We start from the raw sequence: 23,224 nt of genomic DNA, 5'->3' as shown, positions 1-23,224 counted from the left end.
ATGCACAACATGAGGAAAGACGAGGAGAAAAAAGAACTCCCCCCAGACTGAGCTCCAACAGGGAGATCAGTTTAAGAACAGAAAAAAAACACCTCAGCACATGAATCAGCACATCTCACAACGTAGAAGACATAAGCTTCGAAGGTGTTTGGAGGGTGAGTGTAGGTCTGTGTCAGTGTACATGCATATGTGTGAGTGTGTGTTCCGTGTTCAGCCGAGAGAAAGTGTCCCTTCACCCGGTTAGGCAAAAGTCAACAGTCTTCGGTCGACGCGGGTGGCCTTGAATGAGGAGGGAGAAAGTCACAACACAGTCTTGTTATCTAAAGGAGAATTGTTATTCCCGTCAGCTTTTGCCTTGAGCATCCAGCTGATGCCAGGGGGGCCGCATGAGATGAAGATGGTAGCTGTTTTGGTTAGTGCGAACAAACTGCATCCAATTTTACAGTTGGTCTAATGTCCGTCACTGGTCACCAGGTCTCTCAATTCCCGTTGTTCCGCTCCAAGATGTTATCCATATAGCAGAGCCATGAGCTTCTCCAAGATCTTATCCATACTGTGTTCAAAAAACACAGTCTGAGCACTCACAGCCCTGCCCATCGTCTATCATGTCGGCCAGCCTTGTGGGATTTTGAACAGCTGTAGCCGCTTCTTGTTCTTCGATAAGCCAGGTCCGAGCCAGCTCCAATCAGCCAGAACTCTGTTATCGTGGTTCCGAATTGGTAGAAGTTGTTCAATGTCCTCCATCGAGAGTGTCCCCAGACACGCGACGCAACCGACCACCGAGTATCCAGCAGCAAACCTCTCCTCAGGACAATCAGGCTCTCCCAGGCCCAGGAGTTGTCAGTTTCATTAAGGGACCAGTTGATCAAATCCATAATTCTTCTTTAGGTTTTTAGAGAACAAATCTGGGAGACTCTCTTAGTGTTAGAGAATAAGCGAGACTATACAAAAGACATGAGAAGCCAAACAGGAAAGATGAGGGAGAGGGAGAAAGTTTGACCGCCTCCGTCAAGAGCCAAGAGAAGAACATTAACCTATAGAGCAAGAGTTGACAGAAGAGGGGACCTGTACATGAAGATCTGTTTTATCCAAATCTAATCTATTTTCTCGCTTTCTTTTCTTTTCCTGAGGTTATGCTGGTCGTACTGAGCTTCCTGACAACCTGAAGTCCATGTTCAGACCTATATCAATGGTGGTGCCTGACTCTACTCTAATTGCTGAGATCCTGCTCTTTGGTGAGGGCTTCAACGACTGCAAGGTACTAACACTGTATGGAAACTGTATCCCAGCACTGTTCTGGGAAGGTAACAGAAGGCATTAATGCTACAAGCAAAATAACGGCAAGCAATATTAGCATTTAAGATTGAAGTGCGCTCTTTGCTAAAAGCATTCGATTTGTTGCTCTACTGGTCTAACACAAATATGTTGCTTTGGTTTTAGTGCAACAAAACTGTAATATATTCTGCAGGAATGATGCTGCAAGCAAGTGTTTGAATGGTAATGTTGTAGTCTTGGTTACTGCTTAAAAGAGTTGGAGTTTATCGTGGAGCATGAAGAGATTACATTACAGTATGTAACTGTTGGGATAAACTGAGATTTATGAGGTGCAAGAACAAAGTAGGTCAAAGACAGTATTGCAGGTAGTTTTCATCTATCTATGTATCTACTTCAGGATTGCAGGGGGGCTGGAACCTATCATAGCTATCATAGGATGAAAAGGCAGTACACCTACATACAACACAGGTTGGCAGTATACCTTAACACAGAGAAACATTCACACTTATGGCCAATTTGAAATAACCAGTTAATTAATTATGTATGTTTTCAGACTGTGAGAGAGAGCCACAGTAGCTAGAAAGAACCCATACAAACTCCACACAGAAAGGCCAGAGCTGTGAAGTGGATTTGAACCCAAGACCTTGCAACGATTGTGCCATCATGCTGCTAAGATGCCATAGGGACTATGTTTTTTCTGTACCAGAAAGCAGTTCCAGTGAAAAATGGCACTATTTTGAATTATTGTTACTAGTATGCCTTAAATTTACTCTGATTTAATTTTCCCAGGGGGCCACATGAGAAACTGGAACTGTTGTGGAGACCTACACTAATAAGCTGAACTCAGTTCTGCTCATTATTAATTTCATGTCTTTATAAAGTGCTACTGATAAGAGAATATGTTACGTTTGGAAATGTTAAATGCACAGTAAAAACGCCAACGTTTTATCACAATTTAATCAAAACTCCATAAAACACATGTGGATGTTTTTAAAAATCTAAAAAACTGTTAACTCGGGCGCTGGTTTAGCTCCGTGGGATGAGCAGGCGATCACATGCCGCACAGCTGAGAGCAGCTTTGAGTCCGACCCGTGGCATCAGGTCTTCCCCTCTCTCACTTTCCTGTTAGTCTTCACTGTTCCTAAAAAAAAAAAAACATTAAAAAAGACAATTAACTTTATACAAAATGCTACTGTTATGTTGGTTAGAGTGTAATTACTTCATCTGCTATGATATTAGCAATGAAAGCAGCTATAGTGCTTTCATTGAGTGCTTGGGTGCCAGCTCCTCCATTATCTTAAACTCTTCAAATATCCCATATATAACGATGAGTAACAGAGCAATCTGTAAACTAAAGCAGGTGAAAAGGAATAAACTGCATGATATATACTTCTTTATGTTTGAATACTAATTTTACATTGACCTCACATGTGTCTGTCAGGGACATCTAAGAGACTGGATGTGGACCACAGGCTGTACAGTGCCAGGTCTGATCTACAGTAACATATAAACAAGTGTAATTATCATGTTTCATTTTTGCCTTATTCTTTAATTTCTTATTGTATACACAAAACTAAAATGCTGTAAGAGTCCTGATGATACACCAGATTGGATTTTTTTTTCTTGCTTTTTTTGTTGACAAACCTCACTTAAGCCTCTTAGTCTAACTTCTCTGCAGGTTTTATCTGCATACCTCAGGTGTCAGCCTAAGAAATGCTATCTGTGCGGTGGGTTTACCCTTTACACAGTTCTGAATGCAAACAATAATTTCTGTATCGTGTTAAACTATCACAGCTTAAACGAAGAGCTGAACCAATCAGCAGAAGAGATATTTTTACACAGATAAAGATCTTTATTACTAGTGTTGCCTTACCTTATCAAGTTCATCACATTCTACACAGCCACTCAGTTATTCAAAGATACGGCATGTGGAGGAGGTGGGGGGGGTTAAAAACCCACGTAGCTCCAAAATGATGCCTCACATTTTAGTGGTACCTGTTAGTGTATTAGTGTTTTTTTATTTGCATCTACCTAAAGTGAAGCCTTCTTTGCTGTGACTTTGCTGAACACATGTGATCTCCCTCTGGTAAAAGATGAGCGCTCTCTGACCTTGTGTGAGCATTGGAGAGAGTGGAGGGGCATTGACTCCAGGTGTCTGTGTTTGAGGGTTAATACGCAGGCTCTTGCACTCCATAGTCAGGGATGTGTTTAAACATATTGTAATGTTGCCTCGTACACACACACGCACACACACTCTTCGCGCTTTCTAGGTTAAATTTTTCTTTTTCAGCGCTGAATCCTGTTGGGAGCTGCAACTAACCAAAGGTCTAGACAATTAAGGATATCGACCAAGAAACAAGGGCAACAAAAACACACTTGTAATGAAACAGCACAGCTTCTCAGTGCTGCTAAATTTAGAAGTGCATGTTGTTGTTCTGTGTTTGTGCAAGCTGGAGAGTCATACATACATAAAGGATACCAACTTGGGCAGGTCTTGGTTCCTGTTATCAAAAATATTTTCATATAATACAAGTAATAATAAGTATGCAAATGAAGCATTAGTGAAGCTTAAGTAAATGAAAGTGGTAATTGTGCATGAGCTGTGAATACGCACATCCAGTACAGTACACACAGACACAAAAAGGGTTTCCACAGCTACAGCTTTGGAACGTTTTAAATGGACATTTTATTTTATTAACCTTGTTTTCTTGCAGCGTGAAGATTACATACCCATTAATGTGTTGTCCCACAGAAGAAGCTGCTGGTGTGGTTAAATACACGATCTGCATTTTGTGGATTGTCTCATTTCTGTCACACTGTAATTTTAATCCTGTGTACCCTTCTTCCCTTTTCCTCCTTTTTTCTGTGTGTCTTTATGCTAATTTTAATTTCCCTCTGATGTTGTCCTTGTAGGTCCTTGCTAAGAAAGTGTTCACTCTGTACTCTCTGGCAGTGCAGCAGCTGTCCAAACAGGACCACTATGATTTTGGCCTTCGTGCTCTCACCTCTCTGCTTCGCTTTGCTGGAAAGAAGCGGCGCTCTTGCCCAAATGTTCCTGATGAAGAAGTATGTATCCCTCTCGCTGTCTCTCTCTCTGTCTCTCTCTCTCTCACACACACACACACACACACACACACACACACACACACACACACACACACACACACACACACACACACACGTGGTTTAAAGGAAGTTGAAAATAATAGAAATATAAATATTGGAACTTTTATCTTTTAGGAACTCTTAGGCATCTACAGCCATACACACTACAGAAACTAAATTATATTGTTCACAAAATAAGAGATAAAGAAAAACAAATATTTGATTTATTTACACTGCTTGTTTTTAGTTTAAAAATGTGTCAAGTTTTTCCAAAAACACTGAAAAGGCTTGTTTTCTGTGTTCATATGAGCGCATAACTATACACCGCGTTCCAAATTATTATGCAAATGATATTTTTCTCTGTTTTTCCTAAACAGTCGATTCAAATGACAGTCGGCATAATTTTCGAGTCATCGACCAATAGAGTATAATTCAAACGTTAGTGAACAAAACTCCCAATGAAATCAGTATGTTTTTCAGAAATAAAACACTTAAAATGCACTATTCCAAATTATTATGCACATAGAGTTTCAAAAGATTTTATAGGATGTAGAGAATTGAAAATGGTCATTTGTAGAATTTGCAGCATTAGTAGATCAATTTCATTGAAATCAAAAGCTGTTTCAATCAAAAACATCTTAACAGGTCAAGTTACATATTAACATAGGACCTGTTTTTGATAGCAGTTTTACAATTCTTGCATCCATGGAACTTGTAAGTTTTTGGAAAGTTTCTACTTGAATATCTTTGCAGGATGTCAGAATAGCCTCCCAGAGCTGCTGTTTGGATGTGAACTGCCTCCCACCCTCATTTTTTTTTTGCTTGAGGATGCTCCAAAGGTTCGCAATAGGATTGAAGTCAGGGAAGAATGGGGACCACACCATGAGTTCCTCTCCTTTTACACGGATAGCAGCCAATGATGCAGACGTGTTCCTTGTAGCATGAGATGGTGCATTATCTTGCATGAAGACGGTTGTGTTGCAGAAGGCACAGTTCTTCTCTTTCTACCATGGAAGAATGTGGTCAGTCAGAAACTCCACATACTTTGCAGAGGTCATTTTCACACCTTCAGGGAGCCTAAAGGGGCCGACCAGCTCTCTCCCCGTGATTCAGGCTCAAAACATGACTCCACCACCTCCTTGCTGACGACGCAGCTTTGTTGGGACATGGTGGCCGTCCACCAACCATCCACCACTCCATCCGTCTGGACCATCCAGGGCTGCACGGCACTCATCAGTGAACAAGACTGTTTGAAAATTAGTCGTCATGTAGTTCTGGGCCCACTGCAGCCGTTTCTGCTTGTGAGCACTGGTTAGGGGTGGCCGAATAGAAGGTTTATGCACAACAGCAAGTCTCTGGAGGATCCTACACCTTGATGTTCGCAGGGCTCCAGAGGCACCAGCAGCTTCAAATATGTGTTTGCTGCTTTGTAATGGCCTTTTAGCAGCTGCTCTCTTAATCTGATGTATTTGTCTGGCAGAAACCTTCATCATTGTGCCTTTATCCGCACGAACCCATGTGTGCTCTGACTCAGCCACAAATCTCGTAACATTATGGCGATCATGCTTAAATTTTCATGAAATATCCAAGGTTTTCATTACGTGTCCAAGCCATTCAACTATTTCACACTTTTCAGCAGGAGGGAGATCATTTTCCTTCCTATATTGCTTGAAAATAGTGGTCTGCTTAATAATGTGGAACATCCTTCTTTAGTAGTTTTTCCTTTAATCAGGCTCACCTGGCAAACTAATGATCATAGGTGCCCGAGATTGTTTTCAGTGATACAAAGAGTCCTGACACAATTCCATCCATGGGCTTAATTGAAAAACAACTTATTTAATCTTTATGACACTTAAACACAATTTGCATAATAGTTTGGAACGCTGTGTATGTGTTTGCTGTGACTGGAAATCAGTGGCGTGCAGTGAGTTTTAAAGGAAGGCGAACAAAGACCCCGTAAAATTCTACATAAAGTGTCAAAAATAAAAATATTTATTCTTGAGAAAAACGTTCCCCATAAGTGTTGTTATTGATCAGTATTACTGGTGCAGATGTTTAAGGTTGAGCTTGTTTTAAACACTTGATATTCTGTTTACTCTGCAGTAGTGCATCATTAAAAAACAGTCACAGCTGAATTAAAAGCCTTGAGCATCATATCATATGGCATAGTTAACTGTATGTATCTACAGGATGATGAAATATTAATAAAAACTGAAGGTGGTATATTAGCAAAACACCTATTTAAACTTTATCCATTTGGTCAACTAAGTGATTTTTCAGATATGTTAATCTGAGTGTTGGTGAACCTCATCGTGTCCATTTATCCACGGCATAAATGGCAGAAGTCCCCCTCTCCATCATTAAAGGTTTCATTCTTAATGTGCTAAACGAGTTATTAAAAGTTTCTTACAGCACACGAGATGTTTACAAAGAGAAAACTCGTCTGTCACAACCACAATTGAGAGTGCTAACTTACTTGCTAATGCTAACTGTGTTTCTACACAAAGTGCAGTTCATAACTGATCTCAGATCAGTAAAAACAGAGCCAGCAGCAGTGAATAAAGATCTAAAAAATAAGCTGACCATTGGGAAATCACGAGTAAGTCTCTTCCTGTATCTGTATTCTTAGGTGCTGCTGATGGCTATGAAGGATATGAACATTGCTAAGCTGACCTCTGCTGACCTGCCATTGTTCAGTGGAATCATTCAAGACTTGTTCCCTGCCGTAGAAACACCTGTAATAGACTATGGCAAAGTAAGTTAATCTAAATCAGCAGTCAAGATAAGCACGGATTTGATATACAACTGGTAAAAAATGGAAACATTGCAGGAATGTCTTTGTGTCCCTGTGTGCACAAAGCCAAACAAATAATATAATATCTCTTTTGGTCAGTGTTCTTGTGCAATAAGATGTCAGAAATAAGTTTAAAAAATGTGACCCTATGATCTTTCATAATGTATCACTTTTTTCTGATATGTGCAGTCTCACTTAGTGCATCACTGATCACTGACTCCTTGTCTATCTTTGGTCTCTTTATTTTCACAGTTGAAGGAAGCTGTGGAGGAGGAGCTTAATCGGAGTGGTTTGCAGGTGACACCCTTTACCGTGACCAAAGTCATCCAACTTTATGAGACCAAAAACTCTCGACACTCCTCCATGCTGGTGGGCAAGACAGGCAGTGCTAAGAGTGTTACCTGGAGGACCCTACAGAATGCCATGACTGCTCTGCATCAAAAAGGAGAGCCAGGCTTTCAGCAGGTCCAGGTTAGTTAGGATAGACAAGAAAGCATTTCTTTTTTCTTTTTTTTAAATTGTAATACTGCTTGCTTTTTTAATCAGAAAGAATGTTTTGTTGCCGGACTTTGAAGTTTGTATTCTTAATGGTAAAATTCTTCAACTACTGTCACAGGATTCTTTTTTTCTTTTTTCATGCAGTTACAGAACAGGCAGTAAGCATCGCAGTGATTAGATCTAAACAGGCAAACATGAATTAAAGGGACTGAAACTGGCTGCTTGCTTCAGTTTGATTAAATGAGGTCAAAGCTTGTGTCCATTGTAGGTTTTTGTCCCAGACAGACTGAACCCTCCCACTTCTTCCACATTAGACACTGAAGCATCATTTCAGCAGAGCTCTTCTCAGTGAAGTAATTGGAAGTCACATACGTCTCTAAGTGTGTGACCTTTTGCTCCTCCAAGCCCATCACTGAGAGGAAAACTCACAGTATGAACTCCCTCTGTAATAGAGAACAACCACACCTCAGATCATGGAGACTCACTTTCCACCACCACCGGCACTTTTTTAATATTTATCATAATGTGGCTGAAATCCAATTCTTACTAAAACTTTTGTTATGCTCGAGAGCTGACAAAGTGTCATATTAATATCTAAATGGTTCAATATTTCCCAGATTCAAATGTTCCATTAAGTTACCAACAAAAAAAGTAAAGAGTAAAGAGCAAAACATAAACAAAATTAGAACGCTGTCGCCTCATTTACATCAGTGTGTATTTCATCTTATGACTGATCTGTATTTAACTACATTCACTTATCTAGGGTTTTTTACAGCCTATAAATGATACATGAGATCCTCATCTGGCAAACTCTGCTACATGTTCTGCAAACAATGTAGCAGGACTTTGATCTGCTGAAGAAAGAACAATTTTAAAATGAGCTCAGACTTTTTTTCTTTTCTGTTCTGTAAAAAAAAGTTTTCATATTGTCATATATCAGACAATAACCATGTCAAATCCAATATATCCAAGCACTGAATGATTAGAGATTGGCTACTCTTCACAAACCTTCTGACTTATGAGCCTTTTTCTGTTGGTGTCTGTACACAGAGTGAAAATCCAATAGTAAAAATGTAAAAACAAAAATGTATTTATGCAACTGATGAACATTGGTTTGGCCAAATTCATCTAACTAAAGCCTTGCATTTCTTTACAAGCTACTCTCCATGATTTTAAAACAGAGCAGATGACTCCATTTTTACCGTTCATGTCTCATTTGGCAGGACTATCCTCTGAATCCCAAAGCCCTCAGTTTAGGAGAGCTGTATGGCGAGAATGATCTCTCTACTAACGAGTGGACTGATGGAGTGCTGTCATCCCTCATGAGATCAGCGTGCGCAGGTGCGAACCCCAGAAAAACACACTGTATGGATGATTCTTCCCCATAGCCTGTTCTACCTTCTAAACTGACTGAAATTGAATGTCACAGGGAAGTTTTTTATATGCTCAGTTTTTTTTTAAGTCATGATGAAAACAAAATAAGTTCTTTGTTCCACGTGTGCATACTGCCACTTTGGAGCTTCACTGAGTACTGAGAAGCTACAGCATGCTGTGCAGCTTTATCTGCATAATCTTACATTGGGTGAGCTCATTTACAAACATTTATTGGCTTCACTTGTTACAATAGTCAAAATTTAAAATGAGATCCAGCACTAAAGAAGAATGATTCCTTTTTTTGGAGCTGTTAGAGAAATAATTAATCGATCTTGTTCATGACAATGTGTCACGTTTAGCTAACGGGCTCAGGCGCAGACCAGAAATCCTTGTAGAGAAGACAGTTTGTTGATACAGACAATACCAGGTGATTCTATATACAACGTGCTGGAAGGGGGGTCCAGGGCTCCGGGGTACGTGAGGGAAAGGAAGGGGATCAGACGCGCTCCAAAGAATCACTCTCCTCTCTCCACAACTGGGTTACACAAACCCACACACTCGTCCATGGGATGACAGGCAGGCAGGGAAAGGTCTGGGAAAGATATGAAACTTTAGTTAGAGGCGAACAGACAGAAAGAACTCACAGATTCTGATTCTCAAACTACTGAGCGACTGATGCTGATAGCTCGACGATCCAGCGACGAGTAGCACAGTGCTGCCATCTTAAGTAGGACTCGCAATTACGCAGATAGGCAGCAGGTGTGGAGATGGCAGATGCGTGGGCCAGGCGCGGGAGCCCATAATGAGCACCGCCGCGGCAAGGGAGAGAGAGAGCAAAAACAACAAAAACACATGTTGCCTAAGACGGGATCCGCTGGTGAGGCACAGGGACCATGACACAATGGTTTCAAAATGTATATTACATAGTATTGATTTTAGAGTTTCTTGCCATCAGTGTAAGTGTGAAGCCAGTTTACAAAGGAGAGATCTAAAGATTGAAAGGCAGTGCTTCTATTTTTATGAACTATTAAACAATACATCGACTTCTTACTGTCTTCTTGTTGTGAGTGTGAATGTTGCTATTACACACGTCTCTGTCACAATATCTTCTTTCCTCACTTAAGATGAGAAACCAGATGAGAAGTGGATTGTGTTTGACGGGCCAGTTGACACACTTTGGATTGAGAGTATGAACTCAGTAATGGATGACAACAAAGTGCTCACGCTCATCAACGGAGAGAGAATCTCTATGCCTGAGCAGGTGAGAACAGATCATGAAACAGCACTTTTCATTATTTGACCTTTGACTTTTTCTAATATCATTTATGGTCGCGCCGTCCTCTTCAAGTGCTCCAGTGTGCTGGTGAGAAGGCCAAGTTTTGAATCAGTTTCTGCAAGGAAAGCAGCAAAAATGCAGCGGCTAAAATAGTTTTGTTCAGCCAGACTGTTTTAGATTCTGTTCAGTAAATCCAGAAAAACAAAAGCTCAAACACATGATAAGATTAGTTTTATAAGACAAATAAGCAGCATTCAAGTGGCTTAATCCTTGTTATCCGGCTCACATATGAAATGGAAGAAAATTTCAGCTTATCATCACCCAGAATCGTCTGTGCTTTATTTGATTAACTGAGGGAGGGAGCTGAATCACACATGCTGACAATAAAGCTGTGCACACGCTGGAAGAGATTCACTTGTCCACATAGCTTTGAAGCTGACAGCTGGCTGCTTGCAAACATTTCAAGCTTCGGTTGCCTAGGTGACCCTAGGTGTGTTCACTGCTGGGTTATATGTCAAACAGCGATTGTCACTCTCAGTGGTAGTCAATTTAGTCGGTTGACTGGAAGTTGGGAAAAGTTTATCTCAGGTCATGTTTTCTTCCTGTTGCCAGCAGTTATTTAACCTGCTGAGTCGCAGATCTCATTCAATTACTATGGACTAATTACTGGTTGCCACATTGCTGCCAGTTGCTTCCTGTATTTATGCAGCTTTAGTGAATATGTATAAAAACTACAATTCATTTGTTGCAGGTGTCTCTTCTATTTGAGGTGGAGAATCTAGCAGTGGCTTCTCCAGCTACGGTGTCCCGCTGTGGAATGGTCTACAATGATTATACTGATCTGGGATGGAAACCCTTTGTGCAGTCCTGGCTGAACAAGCGACACAAAGTACAATACTGTCACTCATAATAACTCTCATTAGGACATGCATTTCAGTTAAGAGTATGTATAGTTAACGAGTATGATTAGTAATGTTTTCTTTTTTCTGGCACCGTTCTCTTTACTTCCATGTGTCACTCTATGTCACTTCACAGGCTGAAGTGAACCATTTGAAGCCCTTGTTCGAGAAGTACATAGAGAGCACGATCAACTATAAGAAGAGCAACTGCAAGGAGCTGATCCCCATCGCCGAACTTAATGGCGTCACCTCTCTCTGCCGCCTCTATGACTCCCTGGCTACATCGAGCAGTGGGGTATAATAAGCAGAGTGCAAATGTAGATTGTAATCCCATCCATGGGTAATTGCACCACAACAGTGATGAATTGTCGATCTCTAATAGGTGTAACTAAATGCATTTTTCCTTTGCTCTATCTTCAGGTGAATCCTTCAGACACAGATAGCCTGGGTAGGATGGTGGAACTGTGGTTCATCTTCAGTCTTATCTGGTCCATATGTGCCTCTGTCGACGAGGATGGACGCAAGAGGATGGACAACTTCCTACGGGAGATGGAGGGAACATTCCCTGCCAAGGTCTTCCAGAGAACATTTTTGTTTACACACTAATGGCATATGAAATGAGTTAACTTCTATTCTATAACCTCATTACATTCCCCAATAAAGGTAGGGAATTAACCAGTGTCAAGTGTACTTATTTTGTAATTGTAAATAAACTATTTTTTTTACAAAATTTTAACAAGTAGACCAACACAGTAACCTGTTTTTTCCCCAATTATCACTCAAACCTTTCAATTCTATGAATTTGTTGAGTAGATGGTTGCACGCCTGCAAGCCTGTGTCAAGTGTTAAGGTATATGAATTCTTGCAGGACACAGTTTATGAGTACTACGTGGACCCAAAGAACAAATGCTGGGCTTCATTTGAAGATAAATTGCCAAAAGGCTGGCGCTACAATGCTTCGTAAGTAATCAGATGTTATTATGTGACCTGGATCTATGACATATTTATGTATCTCCCTGTCTTTTCCCTCAGAGCTCCATTCTATAAGATTATGGTTCCAACTGTGGACACCGTTCGCTATAACTTACTGGTTAAGGCTCTGGTGTTGAAACACTACCCTGTGCTGCTCACTGGGCCAGTGGGCACTGGTAAAACTTCAGTGGCTCAGAGTATTCTGCAGGGCTTAGATAACAAATGGAAAACCCTTACCATCAACATGTCTTCACAGGTCAGTTCATTGTATAGTCTGTGTTTAGCTGTGTATGCCATGTGTGTGCTGATGTTTATCTCTGTGCTTTAATTAGGCCTAATTAGTGCCTACTTGTTCTGGTTACAGTTATAAGCTGGTAGATGCTTTGAAGAAATATTTGAAAGATTTATGATTATTCACGTCGTTTCATCTTTCGTTTGCTGTCCAGACCACCTCTAACAACATCCAGGACATTATAGAGAGTCGCATAGAAAAGAGAACCAAAGGCGTGTATGTGCCAGCAGGTGGGAAACACCTGCTATGTTTCCTAGATGACCTCAACATGCCGGCTCATGACCTCTTTGGCTCCCAGCCACCCCTGGAGCTTCTGCGCCTATGGATTGACTATGGCTTCTGGTATGATCGCAAGAAACAGACCCTAAAGGTTGTCAAGGTGAGAAACTGAGTTTTAATGAAGGCATGAGTGAGGCGTGTTATAATTGGAGAGATAGTTTTGCTGCTTTCTAAGGGCCTTGGTTTAAACTGTGTGACAATGTGAAATGTTTTCTGTTTTATATGCAGAGGACACTACACTTTTTCTGTTGTGTTTCAGGACATGTTCTTGCTAGCATCAATGGGGCCCCCTGGTGGTGGGAGGACTCACATCACGCCGCGTTTTCAGAGTCGATTCAACCTCATTAATATGACTTTCCCTAATGTAAGTGTTGCTCTCTTTATGTCTTCCTGTCTTTTCTTCCTATAATTAAGCAGCGTGATATTTTAGCAGGCAGTTATGTTTTACTTTCTCTGTGTAATGCCTTCTTCATTTACACAGGCACATTTTTGCATTTCTTCAGTGTTGACTGTGGTTTTGCTCCTGTTGGTGTTTTCTGTTTGTTAGTGCTTTTTTCATGGCACCCTACAGGAATGACCCTGATTGTAATTATAGCCACGATGACAAATGCTGTAAAATTGCGTTCTCTTTCACATTTCTAACACCCTCAAGTTTACAATTGTGTTCTAGCCTGCCTGTGCGCTGCCCTGCTAATTTACCTCCTACCATCTCCCCCTCCCTCTTTGTTCCCTTATGTGTTTGTTATTCTTATTTTGTAGTTTTGGGCATGTTTATAATTTCCCTGTTTTATTGTTCACTCCCTTCTTCGCTCCCTTCTAATCACCGTCTCTTTTTAGTATTTTCATTTATCAGCTAGCATCAGTTATCTGACTCCAATCTCAACCCTGTTTTCTGTTGCCTTAGAAGAGCTAAATTAAATTTGCTTTAAAAATTGCTGGAGCCATGCTGCATTCAGGATCTAAACACTTGAAATTTTAGTTGCTTTGCCTGGTTTATGTGTGAATTGGGCAGCATGAAATTAGATTTTAAGAAATTATCTTGCTGTTGTAACCACTACACCTGCATTATCCTGGTATGCTACTGACATGTCTGCATGTTGTGTTTTGGGAATATTGTTGCCTTTCCTCTCTGCATGCAGGCCTCCCAGATCAAGTGCATCTACAGTGCCATGATCAACCAAAAGCTCCAGGAGTTTAAGGAGGAGCTGAAGCCCATTGGAAAGCTTCTCACTCAGGCAACCTTAGAGCTGTATAATGGCGTCACTGCCTTTTTTCTTCCCACTCCAGCCAAGATACATTACCTCTTCAACCTCAGGGACATCTCCAAGGTACATTTGTGTACATCAGTATGAACTTCTGTTGCACGGCACATAAATAGTACAACCAAAGACTGCTTAAAATGCATTTTCCATAAAACACTAACTAAACTTCACCTTGGTAAGAATAACACATATCTACTTGGTCACACATTTTCTTGCCTAAAATCACTTTTAGGTAACAGTCTTCATGAGTTCATTCAGATTTTAATGAAAACTCTGAATTATTTAGTACCTTTGAAATTAAAATGCTCTGTGATATATCTTTCCCCCCCTGTTTATCTCTTGTAGGTGTTTCAAGGTTTACTAAGAGCTCATCCAGACTTCCATGATACCAAAACCAACATTACTAGACTGTGGATCCATGAATGTTTCAGGTGATCACAGTATTTGAATGCCTTTCTGCAGTGCTTTATAAATTAAAATGCATGGGTACTTTTGTCATGTATACAGAGAATAATATCTGGATGATGTGATTTGTCAATTTCAGGGTTTTCTCAGATCGGCTTGTAAACCACAGTGATATGGATACCTTTATTTCTCTCCTAGAGGAAAAACTGGGTTCACTCTTTGACCTCACCTTCCACAGCATCTGCCCGAACAAGCAACTGCCAATATTTGGTACTTAATTATTTGCATTCTGTGCATAAACATTGTTTCTCCAATATGTGTAAAAATACTCCCACAGATGAGTTCATGGGTTGATGGCTAATTTCTAAGTCCATTACCAGCCCAGAATATGTGAAACTGTTTAAATGTGTTTATTGTTGTTCTGTGGGGTAGGTGATTTCATGAGTGAGTCGTCTGTCTATGAGGACCTGCATGACATGAAGAGTCTCAAGAAGTTCATGGAAACACAGCAAGAGGACTACAATCTGACACCTGGCGTGGTGCCTACAAACCTGGTGCTCTTCAGAGATGCCATCGAACACAGTACATCTGAAACGCAACACACACAACCACGCACATTTGCATGCATGTTTAAAACAGGGCAATACACCTGATGCATCAACCCACAGTGTCAGTTCCACCCACAAGTCATTGTACTGTTAAAGGTTTCTCACTTTTAACAATCAGATCTATCTTGAAACTGCTTTGAAAAACAGAGAAAAAGAGCAAAACTAAAAGCTGAGAGACTAAGGACCTATCAGCACGCTCAATACTGTCAGCATGCTATTTTGTGGCATGGTATTTAAGTCAGTAGCAGTGCACTATTGTCTAACTCACACTAATTTTAGTTTGTATATTGTATTTCCTCCTGGGATTTCCGGGCACGGTGAAGCTGATGTGTTATATCTTTCTGCTCCCTTTGCAGTTACTCGGATCATTCGAGTGATCAGTCAGCTCAGGGGCAACATGCTGGTGGTAGGTGTCGGGGGCTCAGGTCGGCGAAGCCTGTCTAAGATAGCTGCCTTCATATGTCAGTACCAGGTATTCCAAGTGGAAGTCACCAAGCAGTACCGCAAACTGGAGTTTAGAGAGGGTGAGGTCCGCCACACAACCGTTACATTCGCAGACTTTTGAGAAACTGCAATTTGTCTACTACCTTCCAGTTAAAATGAAAAAAGCTAAAACTAAACATGCCAATTTAATAATATTAGGAAATTCGTGGATGTCAGCATTGCATAAGTTGAATATTTTTACTAGTACAGTGAGGGATTTTAAGTGTGCGTGTGTCTGTGTGTGTGTGTGTGTGTGTGGCTTCTAGACATCAAGAAGCTGTACCGTTTGGCGGGTGTGGACAACAAGCCCACAGTCTTTCTGTTCAATGACACCCAGATTGTTGACGAATCCTTCCTAGAGGATATCAATAACATCCTGAGTTCAGGAGAGGTGCCTAACCTATATAAGCCAGACGAGTTTGTAGAGGTGTGTATAGCTTTCATCTGGCCAGTATGTCTTTCTATCTCTAGGGCATATCATTTAATTTCCATACCATATTTATTCATTCTATGAAGCCAACAGGTAGCATATGGGTAAATGAAATCGGTTTTCACAAAGCGTAGATTCAAAATGCTCATATCCTCATGCAGTGTGTAACGCTGTCTCTTTGCCTGTAGGTATGCAATGCTCTTTCAGAGTCTGCCAGGAAAGACAATGTGGCTGAGACTCCTGACTCATTGTTCAGCTACCTGATCGAGCGAGTCAGGAACAACCTGCACATTGTGCTCTGTTTGAGTCCAGTGGGAGAGCCATTCAGGTAGAGTCTATTTATGTAATGTATCCTGACTGACAAGAAGTTCCTGCCCCCTTTTTGGGGGTTTTTTCTCCAGATTTTTTTAAACTACTGAATAAATGTGGGACTGGAGGAAGAAAGGGATGAAAGTGTTTTTTGCTGTGCTACAGTATTTAAACTGAGAAATCCACTTTGTGACTCCAAGTAAAATGAACACAATAAACCCTCTATGATATCATTTTAGTCATGGTGATTTGTAAATAAATACATTTAAATCAACTGGCAGCCTTTTACAGAGCGATTAGTCCCTACACCACTCTGCAAAGTTGCAGTTAGAACAGTGAGTCATCTAAGATAAACAAGGTCAAGTTATTTGAGTGATTCTAGAGCAAGGACTCGTGCTGAGACAAACGGCCAGCTGTCTGTACACACAAACATGTAGTGAGCAAATAGATGAACACACATTTTCTTTTGTTGATAAAAACAGCTCTTCACTGACAAGCATTAAGGGAAGAGCTTGTTATGAGTGGTAGGCCTTTTAACCCTTGTTGCGATTAGCGGTGCAGTGTAGCAGTCGCACAATGTTGAGAAGTGGCTGTTTGCCTACAGGAACCGCATCCTCCAGTACCCAGCTCTTGTTAACTGCACCACTATAGACTGGTTCTGTGAATGGCCCAAAGATGCCCTCCTGGAGGTTGCTGAGAGGTACTTGGACGGAATGGAGCTGGGCTCAGTGGAAGGGGTGAGGCATGCACACACAAAGAGACATATGTGCACTTTTACCTTTGAGCATTTAAGCACAGAGGGGAGAAGATATTACATGATTTGTCTCAAGGTAACATTTCTACGTTTCTGTGTGACGTTTTAGATCCAGACAAAGGTTGCCAGTATCTTTGTGACCACACACCAGTCAGTAGCACAAGTCTCCCAAAGAATGAAACTGGAGCTGAGGAGACAAAATTATGTGACACCAACAAACTACCTGGAGCTGGTGTCTGGATACAAGAAGTAAGCAGCTTTTTACCTTTGAATTCCTCCTTTGCTTGTCTCCACTTTTCCTACCACATTGAAATGCTTCATAAGTGTTTTACGCTCACTTGGATAGCAATGAAGATACACTGCACTGTTGTAGGTTATGAGTTTGAGGGTATTTACAGTTGCAGTCTGTCTGACTCTTCTCTACTGCGCTTCCTTGGTGGTTAAATAGCTCTGCTTGCCCGTTCCATTCCCTAAATGCACATCTCTGTTAAAATCAGCTTGTCGGGCTTCTGTTTGCGAATGTGTTTGTGCCGATCCAGACTGCTGGCGGAGAAACGCGGTGAGTTGGGAGAGCAGGTGAGCAAGCTGCGTAACGGCCTTCTGAAAATCAGTGAAACGAGGGAGAAAGTGGAGGCCATGTCTCTAGAGCTCGAGGAGGCCAAAAAGCAGGTTGCCGAGTTCCAGAAACAGTGTGATGAATATTTGTCCGTCATTGTGCAACAAAAGAAAGAAGCCGACAGCCAACAGAAGGTATGTGCTACAGTACATGAACATAACTCACTGCAGAGATTGAAGTAATATTTGCGTGGGTTACTTCCACGAGTCACCTAAAGATCCTTTTGAATTAAAACTGAAAACTGATTTTTTTGAAATGTTATGTGGTAGATTGTTACTGAAAAAACGGAATAAATAATAACAGTTGAACTCACATTCACTCACATGTGTGCTTGCATTCAGACGGTGAGTGATGAAAATGAGAAAATCGGGGCAGAAGAGTTGCAGTGTAAAGCCATGGCTGAGAATGCACAGAGAGACCTGGACGAGGCCCTGCCTGCCCTGGAAGAAGCCATGAAGGTATGTTTGTCCCGCTGACTGCTCTCATGGAATAACATGTATGCGCTTACTTTGTTCATTATATTGTCTGGTTTGGTGAGTAATTTGCTACGAGTACCACTCGGCATGTGTTTTATGTCTTATTTGTATTGGATTTTCACACGACTGAGCCTTCTAACAACCACACATTGATGTTTTTGCACATAGGCTCTGGAGTCTCTGAATAAGAAGGACATGACAGAGATCAAATCATACGGCCGTCCTCCTGCACTGGTGGAGACAGTGATGCATGCTGTTATGACCCTTCTGGAGAAAGAGCCAACCTGGGCAGAAGCCAAGAGACAGCTGGGTGAGCGACAGCAGCAGTGCAGAAATTAATTGAAGAGAGAGTTTGGCAAAAGAACAGAAATAACAGGCAAAACTGTAGTGTAGTGAAAATGAGTACAGCACAATCAGAGAATTACAGTCCACAGTTACAATCAGCTTTTTTGAGGAAAAAGGGTGATTGTAAATGTTATATTAGGGGTTAAATGTACTCATTCTTTTTCATCTTTAATACAGCAATTGATTGTTAACTGACTGTCATGTGTCTCTGGCAGGTGAGGGAAACTTCATCAAAACATTGGTTCATTTTGACAAAGATAATATATCAGACCGTGTTTTGAAGAAGATTGGCCTGTACTGCAAGCAAGTGGACTTCCAGCCAGAGATCATCGGCAAAGTATCGCTGGCTGCCAAGTCACTCTGTATGTGGGTCAGAGCCATGGAGGTAAGAGGTCGCTACACACGGTCACACACACTTTTAAACATACTTACAAATAACAATAGTCACCGTGGACCTGCTAGCATATGGTAAGTGGTAGTTGGTTATAGTTAAACATGGCGATATATAACGGATTGTAGATAAACAAAAGACACTGTCATCCACAGTGCAGGTTAAGCACACTACAGCAAAAGAAGAAAGCACATGCCCAAGAAAGTAGAATATGAGAACAGTAACAAAAAAGAAGCTTCGTTACATATGATGAGAAAAAGTCTGGGGCAAAACTAAATCCATGAATGTTTATATGGTTTTTCCAGGTGTACGGTCGTGTCTACAGGGTAGTAGAACCAAAGCGTGCCCAGCTGAATGCTGCCATGGCCCAGCTAGCAGAGAAGCAGGCCGCGCTGGCCGAGGCTCAAAACAAACTACGAGCGGTATGAAGAACCAGTACATCATGGAACCACCAGACAGATATAAGCGTTTGATTGATGAGAGCTCAGTTTGCAAAAGAGCATAATGGCGTTCCATTATTATAATCGATCTGCATGTGTTTGTGAGCAGTTGGGGGGAAAATTGGAGCAGCTGAAAAAGCAGCACAGTGAAAAGCTGGCCATGAAGGAGAGTTTGAGGAAGAAATCAGATGAGATGGAGGTGAAACTGGACCGTGCTGGCAAACTGGTGACTGGACTTGCTGGAGAGAGGGTCCGCTGGGAGGAGAGAGTTGTTGTACGCCCCCCCCACACACACACACACACATACCCACTCACCTGTCTAAACTTAAAATACTACTTAAAATATGGCAAAGAACAATACTTAACATAAAAACCCACATGCATCTTTATGTAATCCAAATCTGTGTGTTTTTCAGGGCCTTGAAGAAAATATGGGGTATCTGGTGGGAGACTGTTTGCTGGCAGCTTCTTTTCTCTCATACATGGGCCCCTTCCTTTCCAACTATAGAGAGGAGTTGCTTCAAATCTGGATGAAGGAGGTCAGGCAGCCAAACACACTGTTAAAGCACCCAGTAAATCCTACTGTGCAGTAAACTTCTAGTGAACGTCTAAGAAAAAAATGCCCTCTTAAAATTGAATGACCCATGTATACTGTACTCTTTTATTTTTCTTGTTTTTTATTTCTTCTCTCTCTCTTTCTGTATCTGCTTACACTCTTTTCAGGTAAGGGGCTTAGGGATTGCATGTACACCAGGATTCAGTTTTGCAGTTTTTATGTCCAAACCCACAGTGGTGAGAGACTGGAACATCCAGGGCCTGCCCACTGATGCTTTTTCTACTGAGAACGGAATTATAGTCACCCGTGGAAACCGGTCAGTGCATCATTCGGTATCTTATTATAAGTTTTATTATTATTAGTTTTGGGGAATCTCATTTTATTCGTTTTTTTTCTGGATTTAGAGTTGTGCATGTATGTTTTACAGTTTACAAACCATGTGTGAAGGTGTAAATACAACTTCTTATATCTTTCTCTGCTCTTTTTGTCAAGATGGCCACTGATGGTGGACCCTCAAGGCCAAGCTTTGAAGTGGATTAAAAAGATGGAACTATCAAGGGTAAGAACTGGGTTCTTTCTTTCCCACCAAGTGCTGGGTGGGAACATTACATCCTCAAATATAACTCAAAATACATTACTAAACTTTGTTTGACTGCCCATAAAGGTTTAGTAGATACATTTTCATTAACTCTAGCTGTCCTCTCTCTTCTTTCTTTTTTTATTGCCGTGCCTGGTAGCAATGCATTTCCCTTATTTGAGCTGACCTTTTACTTTTCTGAGACTATCACAACTCATCTCAAATTCACTGCACCAACATACTCATGATCCCCCTCAAGTAATTACTGAACCTATGAAGACTGCCTGCCAGTACTTTTTACAAAGCAAATAAGATGAACTTCACTGACATTTAAAAATCTCAACTCAGATGAGTTTATAAATATAAAGAAATACATTTTTAATGATTATGAATGAGGAATTATTTCTGAGGCTGTTGGTATGTTTTTGTGTTTGACAGGCTGTGTTGTTGTTGTCTCTTATCTGCCAAACTCGCAGGGTCTCAAAGTAATCGATTTTCAAATGCCAGACTACCTGCGGGTGCTGGAGAATGCCATCCAGTTTGGGAATCCTGTTTTGCTGCAGAATGTCCAGGAGGAATTGGACCCCTCTCTCAACCCAATTCTCAACAAGTCCCTGACATGCATAGGTGTGATGCAAATGCATGCACACGCACACATAGGCAAAGTCACACTTTAAAATAGCAGCTGGTGAAATAAATTTTTACCTGTTTGAGTGGTTTCAAATCCAGGTGGAGACTTTTCTGTCTGGAGTTGCATGTTCTCCCTGTGTCTGCAAGGGTACTTCCACCCATAGTCTAAAGACCGTTCATTTATAATTCTAAATGAATGTGAGTGTGCCTCTAGGACAGGTGGAGGACACTGGATAGATGGATGGATATGAATTCATTATGTTTATGCGTCTACGTGTTTGCAGGCGGCAGGTTGCTGTTGAAGCTGGGTGATAAGGAGGTGGAGTACAGTGCTGAGTTCCGCTTCTATATCACCACCAAGCTGTCTAACCCCCACTACACCCCAGAGATTTCTGCAATGACCACTATAGTAAACTTTGCTGTTAAGGAGCAGGTGAGCATGCATGTCTGTGAAACCATATGTGTCCTCTGTATGTTCTGGCTACTTAATAACTCCATATAACTCCTAATTTTTGTCTATATGCAGTTTCAGGTATTAGATGCCGTCTTAATTTACCTGTCACTGGGATTTTTGTGTATTTTGCATGCATGCACACAGGGTTTAGAAGCCCAGCTACTGGGAATTGTGGTGCGTAAAGAGCGTCCAGAGCTGGAAGAGCAGAAAGACTCTTTGGTGATTAGCATTGCCTCTGGCAAGAAGAGCCTGCAGGACCTGGAGGATGAGATTCTCAGGTTTCAAACATTGACCTTTGTCCTTCTTCATCAATATTTTCCTCACATAATGGACAATGTTCAGTTTAGATCCAGTCTTTTATTACCACCAGCTGTACCAGTAATAGTAATTATAACATGTTTGTTAAAGTAGCCATGCCTACTGTACCTCCATAAGAACCAGGGATTATATAAAGGAACGGAAAAAGTGTCAACTTCCATTATTCTCTTATTAGTACTTCAGGCAAAAAGTACTTTGAGAAAGAGCAACTGATTAAGACCCTACCCAGCATTAAATATCTGTATACAGTGTATATATATTAATATCTTAAAGATCACAAGTTGTGCATATCACCTTGTTATGGTGATCACTCATGTTTTCAGCCATGCAGTTCTCGAAAGCTCGAAAGGAAATTCTTTCCAAGGAATGAGATGGTTTTCTACCCATGAATGAGAGCAGGTTTTTGTATTTGGGCTGGGGGGTTGTTTTATTTTTATTGTTGTATGTTTATGTCTGTTCTACCAGACTGCTGAATGAGTCAACTGGCTCGCTGCTGGACGATGTGCAGCTGGTAAACACCCTGCAGGCATCCAAAGTGACAGCCACTGAAGTTTCAAAACAGCTGGAAAGCAGTGAACAGACCGAGCTCAAGATCGACTCTGCAAGAGAGGTCAGGTCTCAGGAGAGCGGCAGAGGGGATTGTCCTCCTTTGCTTGGTCTTACAGTAAATGTAGCATTTCTTTATTATTGCATGCTGTTTGGAAATGATAATAAAAAGTCTTTAATATTTTTGTGTTGACAGGCCTACCGTCCATGTGCTGAGCGAGCCTCTATTCTCTTCTTCATTCTAAGTGACATGGGCCGCATTGACCCCATGTACCAGTTCTCATTGGATGCCTACATTAACCTGTTTAACCTCAGCATAGAAAAGAGCAAGCGCAGCCAGAAGCTGGAGGAGAGGATCACCAACCTCAATGATTATCACACATACGCAGTGTACAAGTAAGCATTGTTTTGAAATCACGTCTGCTTCTGTGTGTTACATGATGTATACGATGCATAAATAAACAGTTCTACTTGATAAAAGAGCGAGCTGATGTAGTGATATGCTGCACACTGGGCATGTAATATGTATCTGAACTTGCTGTGAAAAGATCTGTACACCTGTAAGATTTTGATATAATTAATCAGAAACGTACACTTCATCATTTGCTACTGCTGCTGTATCCTGGTGAGTCTTCCTAACGCGTGGTTTTGTGTTGGGCAGGTACACGTGTCGTGGTCTGTTTGAGGCTCACAAGCTGCTCTTCAGCTTCCAGATGTGTGCCAAAATTCTGGAGGTGGCCGGAAAACTCAACATGGATCAGTATAACTTCTTGCTTCGAGGTGGAATTGTAAGAAAAACAGAACAGACACATTGTTGATGGTAAAAGCTTTCCTCACCAGTAGATTTGCTAATATCCCTC

General features: G+C 41.2%; 1 protein-coding gene across 1 annotated transcript in view; it reads left to right on the top strand.

Annotated features, from left to right (window-relative positions):
• Positions 1-23,224, top strand: part of dnah2 (dynein, axonemal, heavy chain 2) — a 62,705-nt gene that overhangs the window by 25,472 nt on the left and 14,009 nt on the right. The window contains exons 38-74 of the mRNA XM_085351050.1: positions 1,131-1,258; positions 4,189-4,341; positions 7,010-7,135; positions 7,427-7,645; positions 8,896-9,013; positions 10,171-10,307; positions 11,074-11,211; positions 11,358-11,516; positions 11,642-11,794; positions 12,090-12,181; positions 12,254-12,449; positions 12,640-12,864; positions 13,024-13,128; positions 13,904-14,092; positions 14,372-14,457; positions 14,571-14,701; positions 14,864-15,013; positions 15,396-15,563; positions 15,789-15,949; positions 16,141-16,280; positions 16,866-16,998; positions 17,125-17,264; positions 17,555-17,765; positions 17,973-18,089; positions 18,276-18,417; positions 18,668-18,837; positions 19,149-19,265; positions 19,393-19,557; positions 19,700-19,822; positions 20,007-20,155; positions 20,332-20,398; positions 20,893-21,043; positions 21,331-21,479; positions 21,645-21,778; positions 22,284-22,428; positions 22,561-22,760; positions 23,026-23,152. Coding sequence (XP_085207176.1) covers positions 1,131-1,258; positions 4,189-4,341; positions 7,010-7,135; positions 7,427-7,645; positions 8,896-9,013; positions 10,171-10,307; positions 11,074-11,211; positions 11,358-11,516; positions 11,642-11,794; positions 12,090-12,181; positions 12,254-12,449; positions 12,640-12,864; positions 13,024-13,128; positions 13,904-14,092; positions 14,372-14,457; positions 14,571-14,701; positions 14,864-15,013; positions 15,396-15,563; positions 15,789-15,949; positions 16,141-16,280; positions 16,866-16,998; positions 17,125-17,264; positions 17,555-17,765; positions 17,973-18,089; positions 18,276-18,417; positions 18,668-18,837; positions 19,149-19,265; positions 19,393-19,557; positions 19,700-19,822; positions 20,007-20,155; positions 20,332-20,398; positions 20,893-21,043; positions 21,331-21,479; positions 21,645-21,778; positions 22,284-22,428; positions 22,561-22,760; positions 23,026-23,152 — 5,414 coding nt within the window. The remainder of the gene's footprint in view (positions 1-1,130; positions 1,259-4,188; positions 4,342-7,009; positions 7,136-7,426; positions 7,646-8,895; positions 9,014-10,170; positions 10,308-11,073; positions 11,212-11,357; positions 11,517-11,641; positions 11,795-12,089; positions 12,182-12,253; positions 12,450-12,639; positions 12,865-13,023; positions 13,129-13,903; positions 14,093-14,371; positions 14,458-14,570; positions 14,702-14,863; positions 15,014-15,395; positions 15,564-15,788; positions 15,950-16,140; positions 16,281-16,865; positions 16,999-17,124; positions 17,265-17,554; positions 17,766-17,972; positions 18,090-18,275; positions 18,418-18,667; positions 18,838-19,148; positions 19,266-19,392; positions 19,558-19,699; positions 19,823-20,006; positions 20,156-20,331; positions 20,399-20,892; positions 21,044-21,330; positions 21,480-21,644; positions 21,779-22,283; positions 22,429-22,560; positions 22,761-23,025; positions 23,153-23,224) is intronic.

The sequence above is a fragment of the Diplotaxodon limnothrissa genome, linkage group LG3 (genome assembly GCF_057381915.1).
Source record: "Diplotaxodon limnothrissa isolate DT_005_m linkage group LG3, D_limnothrissa_male_GT1.1, whole genome shotgun sequence".
Lineage (NCBI taxonomy): Eukaryota > Metazoa > Chordata > Actinopteri > Cichliformes > Cichlidae > Diplotaxodon > Diplotaxodon limnothrissa.
The sequence above is the reverse complement of the archived record's forward strand: the minus strand, read 5'-3'. Positions and strand labels throughout refer to the sequence as shown.